General features: G+C 36.9%; 1 protein-coding gene across 13 annotated transcripts in view; it reads left to right on the forward strand.

The window, feature by feature from the left end:
* LOC122576262 (cAMP-specific 3',5'-cyclic phosphodiesterase-like) overlaps nt 1-17968 on the forward strand; it is a 357163-nt gene that overhangs the window by 196766 nt on the left and 142429 nt on the right. For 4 of the 13 annotated variants that reach the window (XM_043746283.1, XM_043746285.1, XM_043746286.1 and 1 more), the window contains exon 2: nt 9305-10598. The exons of the other annotated variants lie outside the window; for them this stretch is intronic. In XM_043746283.1, the coding sequence (XP_043602218.1) occupies nt 9574-10598 (1025 nt within the window). In that variant the 5' untranslated portion in view covers nt 9305-9573. The remainder of the gene's footprint in view (nt 1-9304; nt 10599-17968) is intronic. 13 annotated transcript variants of the gene reach the window in all.

Consider the following 17968-nt stretch of genomic DNA (forward strand, 5'->3'; position numbering starts at 1 on the left):
GAAGGGAGTAAAAGAACACGAGTTATGGGTCGCATAGAAATCACTCATAAATAAATTAAACAGGTAGTTTAACTCAACTCTCGAGGGATTCCCCGAGGAGCAGACAACGTTCCCTGAAAAAATAGATTTTCTCGCGGGAGTTTTCGCTGGAAAATCCTCTCGTACAAAAAGGTTGCGTTCGTGATTGGAAATTGTTGGTCTTTCTCTTTCTCTCTCTCTCTCTCTCACTCTCTCTCTCTCCCTCTTTCTCCTCGCATCGCTCGAGAAATCCACAATCTCTTCTTTACACAAGAAGCTCGCTAAACGATACCATCGAACTCTCGATGGGAAACCTTTTGAATTTTATTTTGCCAATCTTCCTTCCAATGTTTCGTTTTGTCTATTTATTTGTTCTTAAATTGAGAAATTCTTCCTCGTTCCTGTGAACGTATGTTTCGAAACCTTTCTCGTTTAGTTTATAGGGGTGATACATATTTCCGAAACATTTCAAGTTACGAGTTCGTCGATTATAGATGGACGTGAAATCGAAAAATCGAGAAATGGAAGGTTCGAAGTAAGAAATTTCGTACAACGTAGTACACGAGTTGCTAGGATTAATTTGTAATAATCGTAAATTATTCAGTTAGCAAGTAGCAAGATTTAATTGTGAACTGTAATTTAATTTCTTTCTGCCTGGATAATTATTATCTCAGACGCGATCGCTATTTATGCAGTTTCGAGAATCTCGCTCGACTTTATGACCTTTCTTAATCATCTCACCTGTTACTACTAATTAAGAGAAATTTTTCATACAACTAAGAGAGAGAAAGTTTACTGAAAGATAATATGATAATATCTCGATCCACTGGAATAGTTTAATGAATGTCCAATAATAATTACATTTATTATACAATAATTTTCATCGTCAATCAATGTGTATTCTAGTCATTAATGACACATACCATTAAAAAGTAGCGAAAATATAAAATATACAAACTTGTCAAATAAAATTATAAGAACTAAACACGGAGACGTAGCAGCGAAATTTGGTATAAGGGTATGAAAAATTCCGACGTTCTCTAATTCTATCGTTTTCCTTTTTCTTTTTATCAATTTCACAAAAGGCAGATGAAAACATGAGAAATGTTAGTACTTTGAAAGACTAAAAAATTATGCGAAGAAGAAACTAGCTAATTAATTTAATAATTTATCGGGATAACGCGATCATTAAACACCCTATTTATAAGCAAGATAATTATTGAAGTGTCGGGAGACTTGAAGTTCGGCAAAACCAAAGTTGCTGCAGCTTCGATGGCAATTTAAACTTTAATATCATGGGAGCTTCCAATTAACTACGGGTCCTGCATGCTCGAGTCAACTTGGCAGTTCGATTGGCTGTTCCAGGCAGCGCGAATTCGCGAAATAATTTAATATTTGTTCGATTATCGAATCTCCATGTTGCGACACATTCCAATCAAATTGGACGACAGATCGATCGTATTAAAAGACAAATGATTTTAGAGGCTTCTTTTTATCACAGACTGTTTTTGTCACATCCATGATTTTGCATCTGGGAGATTAGAATTTAGTTGAGAAAGTTCTTAACGAGTCATTCTCCGTTGCAACTGTGCAAGCTTTCTTCGTTTCGTGCAAAAAGATTGCGGGATCTGCTTTCCTTGTGACGCAAGAAACGTGTTTCTCTTGGTTGTCAAGGAAATCGATGTCTGCTGACAGTTCTGTTAAAATTCATTTGTCTAAAACATTGTGAGAATTTTCCCGAAGTCATGCGAATTTTTATGTCCCTTTAAAACCGTAGAATATATATAAAGATGATTAAAATCCGAAATCTTTGCAAATTATTTCCAAATTTATGTTCGGGAAGGTTGGAAATTTCCTTTTCGATTCTTTTCGCGGCCTTGCGACCAAATATCTCTCGCAGCTTTAAGATTTCTTCAAAATGCAGATTTTTTAAATTTTTATATCAAACCGAATCGAGACGAAAATTTATTCCCAAAATCCTGATATTCCTGCTATTAATTATCGCACGAAATTTGACAAAAATCGTGCGTTCGTAAATATTACATGTTAAATAGAGCAATCGTGAATATTACAGACACGTGGAAATAGCGTGAATTACGTATTTTACAGCCATCTCTGGAGGATTTCTGAGAATTTTATCGAAACTGTCGCCGTAATTCACCTGCAACCGTAACAAACGAGCGTGTGCCGAATTTCCTCTAGCGTTTCACTCGCGAGAAGCGATTATTTACGATCGATAAATTCTTTTTTTCCGGTGGAAAACTGCATTTCGAGCGGCGATACACGATTGATGGAAACTTTTAATAAAATTCGTCACCGTGAAAATTCACGGTATCTCGTCTGAAATGCAAATAACAACGGTACATATTCATGCACGATTTGTTTATTTTTCAAGAACGTGCGCCATGTAATAGAGAATTTCGATTTTAAATGTTTCGTTTAACGACTACTCTCGATCGTGGCGAACGATTAAAGATCGTTGGGATGCAAACAATCGCTTTCATTTTCCAATATATTATAACATCCTTGTGCAATCATACGAATTTGAATATTGAAGTATTTAGTGTGTGAAACGACTGAAAGATTGTATCAGTTGGTTAATCGAAGATTAAGGAAGGTTAAGAAATTAAGAAATATGCAAATATCTAGTAACAGAATTACTACTTTTCTGGATAAATAATTTAGCAACGAATAGTTGGGGAAATGGGAAAAGATTCCGAGAGATTATTTTCATTGGAAAATTATAAATTATATATTATGTGTTGTACAAAAATGCCTAATTACGATTAAAATTTCAGATTATTAACTATTATTACTAAAATAAGAGACAAGAAGAGAGGTGACAAACACACTCACATAGACGCATCCGAATTGATAACGTGAGTAACGACTCGGCCAAACTTCGAATTATCGTCTCCTTTATCATCTCCGGGGTCCAGTAATGTTAATGCGACGCTTCAGGTGTCGAGTCGCAGCGCGAAGGTCCAGAAGGGAATAGAAAATCACGAATCAACCAACGAAACTATTGTCACATTTCCTCTGTACGCTCTCTCTCTCTCTCTCTCTTGAATATTTCTTAATTTTAGAAATTCTAGAATTTCACTTGGTACTCACAGATCGATAGAACTTGGATACTACGCTACTGTTTCTTTTCTAAGAACTATTTATATAATTTTGGGAACTAAAGTAGGTCATGTTAGGTGGAGGTTGGAGATCAGACAAGTTTGCCAGATGACGAGATTTGATATAGATGTTTAGATCCGCATCGCAATCAAAATTCCTGTCCCTTTTTTTAAAGAAATGTTTCGCTAGGAAATATTCGTTGAAAGATGTATTCGTTGAAAGTTTGCTAAAAATCTCCACAGAAATTCTTCCTCCTTTGGCAACAGAATATTTTTTCAAAAAGGCGTCAACGCCTCTTTGTTCATATCGGATTAGAGAATATTCATACTAAAATATGCATTGCCACTTTGCTAGAAATCATAGCGGGAATTCTTTCCTTTGTTTTTCAGGAAAATATTCATTCAAAAAGTCATTGACACCTCTATGTTTCGGATCAAAATTCCTTTTGTCATGGAAATACTCCCTGAAAAATTCATCCACAACTATATCAAAAAAGAGTCTTTGATTTCTTTTCAACTTCGCTTAGCTATTCCTGCCATAAGTTCTGCCCAAAATCTACGACCTAACCCATGAACACCATTGCCCAAAATTCCTATTTGTAAGAAATATCGCAGACCCTTTTTAAGTCCATCCAAGCATCCATATTTTCAATTACTTACAATCGGAAAAAGAAAACGACTCTGCAATGATGATGATCCAAATACTTATGACTATCGATTCTTTGATTCAGGTTAGGTCTGTCTAAGTATCATAATAAATAAAATAGCCCTTAAATACTTTACGCAGCCACTCTCTAGACACAGCCAGAGGATCCAATTCCCTAAAAGCCCCGAATGATTTACTTTCCGCGATTATTTCAATAAGTCTGACAGCGAAACCTGAAATCTGCTAGCACACGCCGCACAATGTGCACAGTAGCGTGAATTACTAAACGGCAATGATCAACGGATCGCGTCTGCTTGGATCGATGCATGCAGCTGGCTTGCAACAACGTGTATTATCAGAGCGGTTCACGGTCGACGAAGTCTAGCTTTGACCTACAACTCTGGCAATCTGGCTAGAATCCGACCTGGCCTATGAAATCCCCTAAATAATCCGAAAACTAATCGCTGTGAGGAGCAGCTATCGCGTGGGAATTCGCCTTTAACGGTGTAAAGGCCATAGAAACTGGAACACTTTCGATGAGCACGCTGCAAGTGCTAGCTGACTGAACGCCTGACCCACGCAGCGTGATCTAATTCTCTGATGGGGTCGATGATAGTATCATAGGCCTCTGAATCGGTCTACTGTGACGTTGGATTAGTCGAGCTTCTTTCTTGCGATTTCGATTCTCTTTTTGCTTCCCATTCTTCCCTCTGTTGAAGCGGGCCAGTACCTTCACGAGGTCTTGGCGAGCGTCACAATTAGGAGTTGGACTTTTATGTGTCGGATCTGTTCTTTCGGGCTTTACAATTTTTACACTAATTGGCTTCCGTGGTTTAATTTTCATCCTTTTCTTTTTTTTATCTTTTGTCGAAGCTCACCAGTTTCTTTACGAGTCTCAATTAGGGATTGGGTTCTCATGTGTACGATCTATTCTTTCCAGCTTCCACATTCTTAGACTAATTGGCTTCTGTATTTTGATTTTGATTTTCCCTTTTCTGCCTTTTGTTGCGGCGCATCGGTTTCTGTACGAGTGTTTCAATTCGAGGTTATACATTTATATTTTTATGTGTTGCACTTGTTCTCCCGAGCTTCACAATTTTTCGATTAATCGTTTCTTCTTTCTTCTGATTCTGATTATTTTCTTTTTTCTTTTTTGCTCCTATGCTTCTCTTTCTTCGATTATATTTTTCTTTCATCGATATAGACTCGCTCATAATATTAAACAACGTCGAGTGGGTGGCTTAGCGTAAAACCTTTTTATTACTCTGATTAAGAGAAGTGTAACTAACTGTCGACACGATAAATCGTGTGAAACGACGTGGGTGGATGGTTCCTCGCTCCTTAGAGCATTAAATCGACAAAGGTCGAGTTGTAGAGCTCTCAAACAATCGAACGAAAGAATTCTAAGTGAATTCTGGCACGTTTTCCAGGTATCGGGAAATTTTCAACGATTGTTCAAAAATTATCTATCAGTACTATCTTTATTTATAGTCTCTGCTTGTAGTCGATTTCTACGACGCTTCCTCCTTTCGACTGTTTTTTAATTATGCAAATCTAACTGTTAGATTATCAAATTATAATACGATTTTTTTTTTATTTATAATATCTCACGAGATAACAAAATAATGAAAATTACTCTTCGAGATGATGAAAATGATTATTCGAATATTTCGCAAATTAGTATTCTATCGTGTTTCAACCGAGATATTCCGTTTATATAGAACGATGATTGGACTGGATCCACGTAAAGGAAGAAATGTGCAGATTTACATTTGAAAAGAGCTGTGCAATACTGCCATAATGTTTGTGAAAGGACTATAATCCTCGAAAGATAATTCCTTTTCGACCATTCGTCTTTTTCCTTTAACATTTCCTAATTTCGATCTAATTCAAATATTTAGATTTTCAAGGATTTATCATTCTGTCGTCGCTTTATTCCTGCAACATGGTAGTAACATGATCGTTGACCTGGAAGGTCCTCCATTAATTATGTTTTGTCGGAAACATCCTGTGAGGCAACTGCGGCAGTGTCTCAGGGAATATTCGCCTGAATGATTTTCGAGAGTCGATTTGAGTCACAGCGTATATTACGTGTATGAAAATATAATAGCAATCGAACAATCTCGTGTTAATTGTCGTGTGTTTTTTCGTGTCGCGTTTCAGAAAACAGTTTGCTTTGTCTTAAAGTCATTTTCAGAGAATGAACGAATCCTTTCAATGATATCGAAATGCACGTGAATATATAAAATCGTCGAGCACACTTGCGTCGATTATAAATATAATTGGCAATAAACGAAGTCCGAATGTAATTGAGACTCTTCATCTCCATGAACTTCTCATCCCCCTGTTGCAACCTCGAATGAGCGTAGAAGATAATTAATTGGAGCGGAATGCGGAGATTGCTTACCGAGCAACGTTGGCAAAGGGAAAAAAGGTATCGGGAAAATGGTGGAACCACGAGAAATTAGATCGTTTGTTGAGTTTACAACAAAGAACTATTCTGTAGATTCTGTTTCAGGAATTAAAAGCTTCTGATTTCATCCTTGACATTGAGGTTAGGATTGGGTATCGAGCAAAGTATCGTAGTTGAGTATTCTAGTAAAAACTAAAAGGAAAGCCTCGGCATGTTGAAGCCCAATTATCGTGAATTACGAGCGCAATAAAAGTTGTAATATCTGACAAGGAAAATATATTTTGATTTATTGAATTGTTCATTAAAAGAACGTAGCCAGAAAGTTTGCACTAAAAGACTGATAGAAGCCACGGAGAATTTTTCAAAGAGCATTGTAAAAATGATACGAAAAGGGGAACACAATAACCTGATAATTCACCATAAGAGATTCCCCTAACGTACTAAATCACCGAATCACTTGGGGTTCGCGAACTCGTGCCAATGCTCATGCTAGCGTAGCATCTATTAATAAGCATCATTCGATCCTCGAAACGACTCATCCTAAAGCCGTTGAAAATAAATTTAGAAACGTGCTCCAGGCGATCATCTCCCACAGAGGACAGGTCCAAGAATATATGAGACGGTGTCCCATAATATCGAACGCATTCCCCTGGCAATCGTCGCCTAAATTAAACGCCATTTGTGTCCCGAAACGGGAGGCGTCCGAGCAGACATCTATTGTCCATGTTGTTCGTGTTGGAGACCATCTGTGCAGACGTATCCCATTTCCAAAGGCAGTTGCGTGAGTTAATCACGCGTCGCTAATTCGATCTGAACAATTTCTCTATTAATTTCAATGGCGAGTTGTTTCGTCCTCTGTGGCTCTGATTTCATTTCGCCTATGGATGGAATTCGATATCAACTCGAGTTATAATGGCGAGTAGAAGAAACTCTGAAAATTGATACGCTATGGACTTTAGTCATTTTTAACTATCAGCTTTCTTTTATCCGTCATTTTATCTGTCATCTTCTTGGATATTACTACTGGAATTTTTTAATGTTTATTTGCGTGCCGAGTTCGAAATTATCGACGCACTAGTGTTCACTATGGGAATTGAGTTTTATAGTCGACGACTATATTATATTTCGAAATGTATAGTCGATGACTATACGATGTTCATACGATGAGAAACTTAAAAATTCTCAGTAGGTTTGAATGCTTCGCATTAATTTTAGAGTGGTTAATTGAGACCTTGACAGGGTTGTTCCATTTTCACGACGACCATTACCATTCTGGAGGAGAGCGGGGTAGGTTTCACGAGTGGGACGGTTTTGACCTGTTTCGAAAATGAGGTAGCCCCTTTCGCACACACGTTCGCGAATTACGTGCTTGGACCAGTCTACATGTTTCTTAGTTTTTGAATTAAATTTGGTGTTAAATTGACATCAAACGATAAAATAATTAGTATATCATCTCACCTCGTGCTTGTTAAATATACTACCATAGAATCAATTAACTTACAATAAACAATATTCCACACACTTACAATTCTCCCACTGCTAATTGAAGTATCGGGCGATTTCGAAAACCCACTTCGATCAATTCCCATAACGATCGTTCGAGCCTTCGATGCCAGTCTCGTTCCAAATGAAACGTTGTGTTTGCAGACCAGCATGAAATTAACTTAATAATCTAACAATATTGAAACATCGAATTCCAAAACCACGAGCGATTTCAACTTGAAAAACACACAGCACGTAGCCTGTCTATAGATCTCCGTAATTAGCAGTATTTGCAAGCAACAGTTTTGTAAAAATTGTTGTAAAAAAACAGTTGTGTAAAATCCAGTTTCAAAAATGAAACCCATTTAATTCTCTACTATTCTTTCAAAGTCGAGATCGATAGCACAGTTTGCGACTCTCTCCAGAGGGAAAAAAGGTTGAAACTGGATTTTCCAGGGATCGATTAACCTGATGCCACTTCAGGCAATTCGGATGATCGTTTAAAGTGAGATATTAGATTGTTGCCGTCGTAAAATTGTGGCAATCGCGTTAACGCGCTCGCTAGAATCGATGCTAACGACGATTGGATCAACCGGTGATGCGAGACGGATCGATCTTTCGTTCCCAGGCTCTCATCCATGCGACTTTTCATAGTTGCGCGAAACTGGAACGAAGGAGTACGAGAGGATGATGTTTCATGGAAAATTGATCGCTAGTACAAAATGGTCGAAGGTAGATAAACCTGATAGTGTTTCCTGCTATGTGTATGATCCACTGGTGCTTCAGTTTCAGAGGACTTTTGATCTGCGATAATTAAATTTTTGTAGATTTGATTATGTCTGAGAATTAATCATTTGTTTTCATATTATCCTAATCTTATTCAAATTTAGGCTATTGGGCCGAAAATAAGCAATATTTTATTGTTCGTCCGTTCAGCTATAAAATATAAAAAACATTAATGGCGGTCTTGGAAAAATCGAAATATACCTGTGTTAAAAATTTAGAAAATTTATCACACGAAAGTAAATTACTATTGATGCGTAGAGCCATAATGCGTTAGCATCGTAAAATCTGTTGTACAATAATAGAACATATTCAACTTCATCAAGGTCTGCCTGATAACTGGAACTCGAAATATCGCTAGTAGTTAATGAACGATCTGAAATTAGATGAGAGAAACATGCTCATCTATAACGATTCGTACCTGGATATAGGCTCACGCGAAAGCATGCTAATACTTGAGAGCCAAACGTTTCTGGGTTAATCTATCGGGTTATCTAGTCGATAGGAGAACTATGATAAACCTATTTGGTTTTATAGTCGATCCAGATTCAAATAGTTCGCTAAATCTTCCGTCGCAACTATTCCAAATGCAGAATTATAGAAACCACCAGTTTTCGTTCGAAATTACATTCAACTAAATTAAGTTGTAACGATAAAACGGCAGAGACAATAATCTTCCATTTTAAATTAAATTCGATTGAATTTCAAATATAGAATGGCTGATAAATGGCTGATGCAAAATGATAGAAATCAAAAAATTCCAAGGTGACTAAAGGTACTCCAAAAGAAAAGACCCGAAAGCCCAATGACACTAAAAGACACGGGTCTTAACTCTTTCAGCTTCCCAGTTAAACACCGAACGAGACATCGTAAGAGACAGAAATAGGCTCGAGCCGTACCGTGGCTACCGTGATTCTCATTGTGATGATTCGGGAAACCCAACAGGGATCAAGATACGGTCATCCGTGACCCGAACCACGAGATCGCCAGCACTGTTTCAGCCCAAACCCATTCAATCTTCCTATGCCATTTAAAATCCTCTCCGATCCTCTCCTATAAACCATTTTTATCTCCGCATCAACCTGTGGGTTACCCAGAAACTCTAAAAAATGGATGATGATGACACAGATGAGAAACGAGAATCTGTAACCTTGGTCAACAAACTGTCTCACAAAGAATCAGAAAGCAAGCTCCTATTGTCTTCGAAATCTATATCCAGAAACAGGTTCGGAGCAAGACATCGAAGGGACTCCACGGATTCTGACACCATGGAGGGTGCCTCCGATAACAAAGTGGAGAACATCTCAAAAGATGAGGACTCCTCAGAGTCCCTAGTGACCGATGAAAAGGGTACCAGGATCTCAGACAGACATTGTCATTCCCTAGACGTTCCAGAGGAAGCAGAGTCTCTCCTGATGACTCGACAGCAGACTATGACGAGGACCAGCCTAAGAGTGGGCGAGGAAGGGAGCAAAATATCCAGGTTTCCTGAGAACAGATCTGCCTGTCTAGGTCTGTTCCATCGAAGCCCTCAGTCTTCGTCGAGTCAGGAGGATTACGAACCCGAAGTGAAGAGTCTGTCCAAGATCCAGAAACAACAACAACACCTTCTAACCACCGGGAGTGAGACTCAGATGACAGTTCGATCTATGGAGAGTCTTAGAACCTCGAGGAACTTTTTGAGCGCGGATGAGCGATACATAGAGGATTCTAAGAGCTTGGAGTCTCTGTCACTGTCTTCAGAGTCTCACGTGACAAGTTCCAAGAGTCACTACAGGAGCTTCTTGACATCCTCTAGCAGTGATGTTAGGAGGATCATGACCGTCGAGTCAAAGAGTAGCGACGATCTTCATAGAGAGGAGAGTCTAAATGCCGAAGTTAGACGTGGTCTGTTTGCCAATACTGGGCTGGAGAGAAAGATCCCACAGCAACTTAGTTTACCACCGCCTTCCAATGTGTTTTCTCTGACCAGTCCAGGTGGCAGTGACAGGAAGATTACCATTTTGAGTCCGTATTCGCCGATGCAGTCTATGGAATTCCAGTTTTCCGCGCAAACGCTGAAGAGTAGACGCAAGAAGGCGATCGTTTTGCCGAGGTTGGTGCTACCCAGAAGCGAGTCCGACGTGTTCCTAGAGTGAGTAGTAAGATAATACGTAGATTAAGCCTTAATGAGTTGTTGTCAAGATGTGGGGCAATCAGAATGTGAAATTTGGGTTTATTGTTATATTTGATGTCATGGGTAAATGGTGTTTCGTTGCGTTTTTATTATATTCACTTAATTATATTGACCGTTGTCTATTGGTTTTAGAGGGAAATTGAAAATTCTAAGTTGGATAGGAATCTTGAAAAATGTTGCTATATGAGATTATAAAAATTTGTAAGCTTTGATATTTGAGGCATTTGAACATCGAATATTTGAAGTGGAAAATTTAAAGGTAGATTTTCGGATATAAATCTTATTAAATACCTAACCTAGTCAAACAAGATTCAGACGTCAATAGTAGTTTCCTACATATTATGAATCACTCAGCCATCCTAAGTAAGCTTCACATATTCAACCCATCCAGGTAAAGGAAGCAAGTCAGACTTCACTTACCTAGTGAAGAGATAAACAAATGAGTCTTGGGCTCCTAGCCACGTAAGCTTTCCGAGCTCTAATCTAACGTTACCACTAATTAACACTTGAGTAAGAGTTCATTATGGAGGAAAGTTTACACATGACCCTTTTAGTGTTACCATTACAAAGGGTCAGCTTTTAGCCGTTCCTCTGGCCAAAGCTGTATCCTTTGCATAGAGAAACAACTCGATGTTTCGTATCAATTCGATCCTAGAATAAAGCTAATTTTGTTGCGCGCAAATAGAACCGAAGAAACGCTGTGCAAGGATTAAATTTCAGCTTCAGCTGGATAGAGATCTCTTTCATTTGTGAATATTCCGCATGGCCTCATGGAACATTCTGAACAGTGTTTTCTTCGTTCATTTCTGATCTCATTCGTGTCTTTAGGAATTTTAGGATAGTATGATTTCAAATATACTGCAATTTAGATCAGTCTATGAAAATATACAAGTTTCAAATCACACATATCACTTTCGTATTTAAGAAATCGTATTTTTTGAACAAACATTTATATAAAGAAAAGAATATACACATATGAAAATAAGAATAAGTGATGCAATTACTTCATTTTTTATTTCTGATCATCATGTGTATTTTTCTATTTTTAACAGAAAAGCAATCTGTTATAAAGATAATATAGTGTGCTGACTATAAGACAGTAATTAGATGTAACTATAATGTGACTATCAAACATAATAACTGCAAGACTATAGTGACTATAAAATGTAGTATAGAGTATAGTAAGAAAGACAAGGAATCTAAAAATCATCATTTTAATGGATTTACCACAATTCTAATTTTAGAATAGAATTAAAAATAATGGAAGCGTAGGTAGAGTTTCTATTGTACTAGAAACATTCATGATGACATTGTGAGATCGTGGTGATTAGGTCGAATATTTGTTCGTGACACGACATCGTGGCCGACCATTTCCACTGATCGCACGTTTTCGAGTCGAGCAATTTCGAAGATTGAGTATGTTAACAGATTGATTTGATTCGACGTCGCTACACGATTCCCCGTTTTGCTGGCCCAGTTTCCGCTTTCAATAAGGGCATTCGCCTACTTTTAGAGAGAATTGATTATTTATATGTGATAATAATGGGAGTCGACTATAATATTCCTTTATAATCTTTATTTCCTTGCATCTGATATGAATTCGAATTTAATTTAAAAATTAATTTTATCGACATTACCCATAGGAATACATCTTTATTGCTGTCTGTATGGAAATTTTAACATTAAAATAAAATGAAAATTTAATTTGACCGAATGAAACTTCGAAATGCGCAAAATACAGGATTTAATGAGAAACAAAATGAATCTTCATTTGCAAAGGTCATGTTGTTTATTCGAAAAATAATTCCTTCCGTTATTGTTAAACAACTCGGCTGGTGAACGAGAGGAAAAAGCACAAAATAATATTAATTATTCATTTTGACTTCGAGGAACTGGAGTACGCAATAATTAGCCTCTGATTATAATATAAAGCATTGCCATTAATTATTTACAACCGGTGGAAATATTGATTATGCGGTTATTTGTTTCATTAATCATGAGAGCACGCAGATTCATCAACGAAACGGCATACATAGTTCAAAGAAACGTGCGATTAGTAGAATCACGTTAATTACACGGAATCTGTTATAAACGCCAAATAATATGCAGCAAATTAATAGAAATTAACGAAATTTCGTACAATTGTGTCAATTTGAATGTCGAGAATGGATTTTGATATTTCCATTGGTATATGGTCAGTAATTTGTATAAATTTCATTTCATTACATACAGCTTTCACCCGCCCAGAATTTCAATAATACGAAGGAAATTGTCTGATACTAAACAAATTTCATCTCAACTTGAACAGTAAAATAAATACAAGAGAAATTTGAAATCTCCTCTGAAACGTATTCGACGTATTATATTTTCAAAAATTTCATTTCGGTATTAATCGACCTTAATCTCATCACGTGCTACGTAGGAAATAAATGAAAATTAATAGAACTTGGTGTCAATTTTAACTACAAAGTAAATCTAAATCTCAGTCCGATTCCTCAGACTCATTAAAATCTCACATTCTTTTCCGTCTCATATTACAGATACACAAAAGTCAACGAAAACTTTTTTGACGCTATCGAAAGTGCGGAAATCTCCCCTTCAAAATGCTTTTTGAATCATGTCGATACGACGCTCCGTTCTTCAGATATCGTCGTTTAAAGACGAGTCTAATTCTTCATACGAACTGTCTGCGTCTCGCTCCAACACACTTGGACCTCTCGTTCGCACTCACTCACGCACCGACCCGTTCCGTTATAGTCAGGCGTGCGCTGGTCAGTGACAGTCGTTGAGTCAGCGGGTTTATTGCTAGTAGCAACTTACGCGTTTCCAGGAAAATCTGCGTTGCGCCGACATAGTCACGCCATACTAAACATTGTAGGAATTTAAAGGCCAGTATCTCGGAAACGAATTGAGATATCGACATGAAACAAAGCACGTTTCCAAGGGTAAGCTTCAGGCTACTCGCTGAATGTAATTATCCAAGGTATACTTGCCCCCTTCTAGGTACATTCTCAAGTCAAAATTGATTAACGTGTTACCTGAGCGTATATTAGGAGTGCTTCAATTAGTGAGTAATTAAAGTTCATTAATGTTCATCAAAAATAGATAAAGTATTCAAAGTAGGGTATTTATCGTAACGTTTGATAAACGGAACAAATTTCTATGTAAATTCCATTTCTTTAGCAATATTCATAAAAATATCCGTAGAATAAAATAAAAATCCTGTTGATTAGGCTTTGTATGAATATAGAGTGTATTGAGAACGTTTCAATACGTGTTACTTTAGGATAAATTCGAAGTTTGAAATGACTGAAATGGGCATTTGTGATTTCTTCAACATACGAAGATGAAAAATTTCAGAAATTCGATAATTTCAAAGTTAGAAGATAGGAATTTGGAACTTGATGACCTTTCGTAGTCCACGTTTCGAATTGTCATGTATTGCTGGTACATCTATTGGTGAATGTTCGACCTGAATTTAACAGGGAATAATATATCATTCTGCAATAGGATTGGGGATGGACAACTATCAGAAAGGTGTGATGGGGATTCCGTTAGAGGTATCCGTGTATCGAATTCGTGAACAATCGATTGCCGTGGCGTTCTGTTTGTTTCTGGAACGAGCTTTCGTCGCACAGATACCCATGGAATTAATTTCCAACAGTAATCGCGTTATAGCGGGTCAACAGGCGATCGTTAATTATCCTGCCCCAATGCAACTTCAATTTCGAGTGAAGCCAGCCATAGTTCCGACATCAATTATTTACGTTATTCCAAGCTTTCGAATTTTGGTTTGAAATTTTAGTAAATCTTCGGGTCTTTTTCGAGCACCACGTGCTATTCGAAGCTCGCAAACTCTAATTTTGGACTTTTTACCATTCGAAGCTTTGGAGTTCTAAACCCGAATATTCTTCAACTTTCTATAATATTCGAGATTTTTTTAAAAATTATCATTCGAGGACTCGAAATTCACGCAACAGGAATTTGATATGAATTTTCCGAATTATAGCGTTGTTATGGCAAAACCGATCGAATGTCTGACCAATATCGGTTTATATTACTGTCATTGGAATCTTCTACGTGTTTTTGCAGCAGGATCATAGAATCGCAAAGGAAGTAACGTTTAACAACATTATAGATTTTTATAGAAATATGTCTGAACATATTGAGTTGTACTACCGTCATTAAATTTTGTATTATAATTCTATCGGAGGAGACTGCTTTACCTACTTCTTCAACGACCCACTTATGCTTATGATTAAATGGCATATTTATGCATTTATGACAACTGTAAATAGGGAAAAATGTAGAAGAATGTCCACAAATGCAAAAGCAAATGTGGCATGAAGAGCAAAATGAATCTACTTGTCGCATTTACAAACAAAACATACTTTGAAATATTAAAATGTTTCTGCTTATGGAAAGCATACTTTTGTTTATTGAAATTCTTCATCAATGCCTGTGTGCACGTGATCTTGCATAAATACTAATTTGATTTGGAATCTAATTAATACATCAGAGAAGCTACATTTTCCAGTTTCTATATTTGCATGCGACTCTTTTGAAAACATTTTACTTTGCTTGGTAAACAACTGGTTCACAGTTGCTTATATTGAGTTGGCAATTAAGTGATTGCGGTGATTGTCATTAGGTGGTATCGACAAAAGCCGCGATCGCTTAGTTGCCAACCCAATATTTTCGAGAAACAATTCAATAATTGTTTCGAGCATGCAAAGTTGATTACACTTACGTTCGAGATAGGTTCACGGGAATGAAAAGAGAAGGATGTGGTGTTGAGCTTGCAGACGTCTGTAAGCCGCGATCGATTCGCGATGTGCACCTACGATAATTGTTTTCGATGTGTCACGTGTCATTTCGTGTCAGGCTGACAGCTTTTCGACTTTGCGATTCTAATTTGAAGAAAACCATCATCGATTTCCTGTCATACTTCGAGGATAAAACATAGAAGAGAAGTTCTGTATGTATGTAAAGAGGGAGTGGAAATCTTTTTTAAGAAAATTTGTTTCAACCGAGGAAAAATAGAAAATTCGAAACCCCGGAAAATCAAAAACTTGATAATTCGTGTCTACACCTGAAAATTTAGGAATTACAAATTTCAGAATCTTAAAAATATGAAAGTTTCGATAATCAAAATGAAATTTTGCGCTTTGAAAATTTCAAAGCTTGAAAGTTTCAGCACATTGTAAAACGTATTTTACAAATGGATATTCATCCGGGTACTTGAATTACAATGTTTCGTTAATCGACTCGGATGGTAATTGTTCGTGACGTCGGACACACTGTTGATCACACATTTCTGCTTCCATGTGTCGGGCATACACGTCGTGTTTCAACAGTTTCTGCTTGATTTGAGGTTTCCAGAGTGTACAGTAGCGGAAACAGTGATCACGAATGCGTGTCAGTCAACATTTCATTCTCCATATGACATTTCTCTATCAAAATTTTGCACTTATTCAATTTTGTACACTTTTGAAACTTCGAGAACATTATTGGAAACCTGAACTCTGAACTATTTGTTAATTTTTTGAAAGTGGCGTTATCAGCATTTATGTAGTCGGCTGAAGCATCCGCGTGGTGCCTTTAGTGAAATTATCAGTCCCCTCAATCTTTTACGCTCAAATACACAGTTTCTATTCGAGCGAACAAATCTTCCTCTTGTTTCCATTTCAGTTGCACTACGATGGTAATTCGTCGCGCAAACATATTTCGAACCAACACGTGTACATCATAGTACAAGATATAACCAGTTGTTCCGCCGGTAACTCAATTAGATCGCGTTGTTTGTCAAGTATGGATGGTTATGCTAGCAACCAATTCTAGAAATATCAATAAAATATTCTTCTTCTTTTTGGTTCCACGAGCTGCAAGGATTATTACTCGTTAGAAGTTTGATTTAGAAATTAGCAGAATCTTTCAAAGGTGAAAGTATAGGAACTTGAGATTTATTATTAAATGACATCTACTATGTACATATACTATGTATATTTTATTTCCGTTCCTTGGAATTTGGAGTCTGAAATTGGTAGCATTTTTAGGAATTGTTTTATTCTTCTAAAAAATTTGATTTAAAGATTAAAATTTCTTTAAAAATTGATTAAAACACTTATGAGACGAGTTCATAACACGTCTAGTAACTTTCTCGTGGCGCCAGCGTTGAAGAACATTCGCACTAACAAATCCAAGTACTCTTTAGATAGTATATTATCTTGTGTAGATAACACAGAATACAAGAATCTGATTTACCGACGTAAAATTTCACTAGATCGGAGTTTCTCGCTGGAGAATGTAGTGGCAGCACCGAAAATCCAACAGGAAATCGATAAGTAGATCTGGATGAGTCTCCCTTGCTCTTTTAGTGGTAAAGTAGTTCCATTTAGGTTTACTACTAGTTACAAAGTTTCCTCGTTTCAGTGGAAGTATATATCTTCGTTATTGCGTAGTCGTAAACTGAAGATATACAAGACTGAGTAAATATTACGATGGTTGTGTTTCACATTCATAGCTTAATAAAAGTAGTTGATATTACTCCTTACAATTATTTATTCTTTTAGAAAATTTTGTAACTTTTAATTGTTTCAATATTTTATCACGAAAGTTTAATCGTTACTTTTGTATGAATGGAAGATTTTCTGAAATTACGTATGATTTAGTTAGAATTAAAGTTCCCTACATTTCTAAGAAAATATTTGTCCAAATGTTCCATTCTTTCTATCCCATATCTAACAAATTTCACGAAACCAAAGTTCCTCCTTGATTTGTCGTATTTAGAAAAATAAAATTCCCTAGAACTTCTCTAATCTTTGGAATTCAAACAATTTTTCCAAATTGTCAATAAATCTTCTCCGGAATTGGTCCTATGAAAACAAAATTTCCTAAAATCTGCCTACACGATAGAAAGACAAACAATTTTCTTGATAATTCGAATCACTCGACAAATCGTAAGGTACCAATAAATTATTATTAATCGACGTATAAGATTTCGTAATACACGAAATTCGATCTCCGCTATCGGTTTTCATAACTAGGAGGGGAAATGGTATCGATTTTCTTGGACCAATTCCGGAGTTCATCTTCACCAGATCCCATTACACGATTGCTCGAGCTTGTCGTATTACATAGTGCAGCTCGAAATGGCTCTCCCACTCCAGGTGAAGTTTCAGGGACATCAAGGCTGCTTTCACTAGTGTCCAAGATGTTTTTCTGGAGGTTAAAAGCTTGGTTCGAGTATCTGCCCTCGCCTCGAAGACGGCGAGAGCTGAAAAATATAGATTCGATCAGGTCCCCAGGGTGAGATTTAACGTAATGGA

The sequence above is a fragment of the Bombus pyrosoma genome, linkage group LG16, assembly GCF_014825855.1.
Source record: "Bombus pyrosoma isolate SC7728 linkage group LG16, ASM1482585v1, whole genome shotgun sequence".
In the NCBI taxonomy this organism is placed as follows: domain Eukaryota; kingdom Metazoa; phylum Arthropoda; class Insecta; order Hymenoptera; family Apidae; genus Bombus; species Bombus pyrosoma.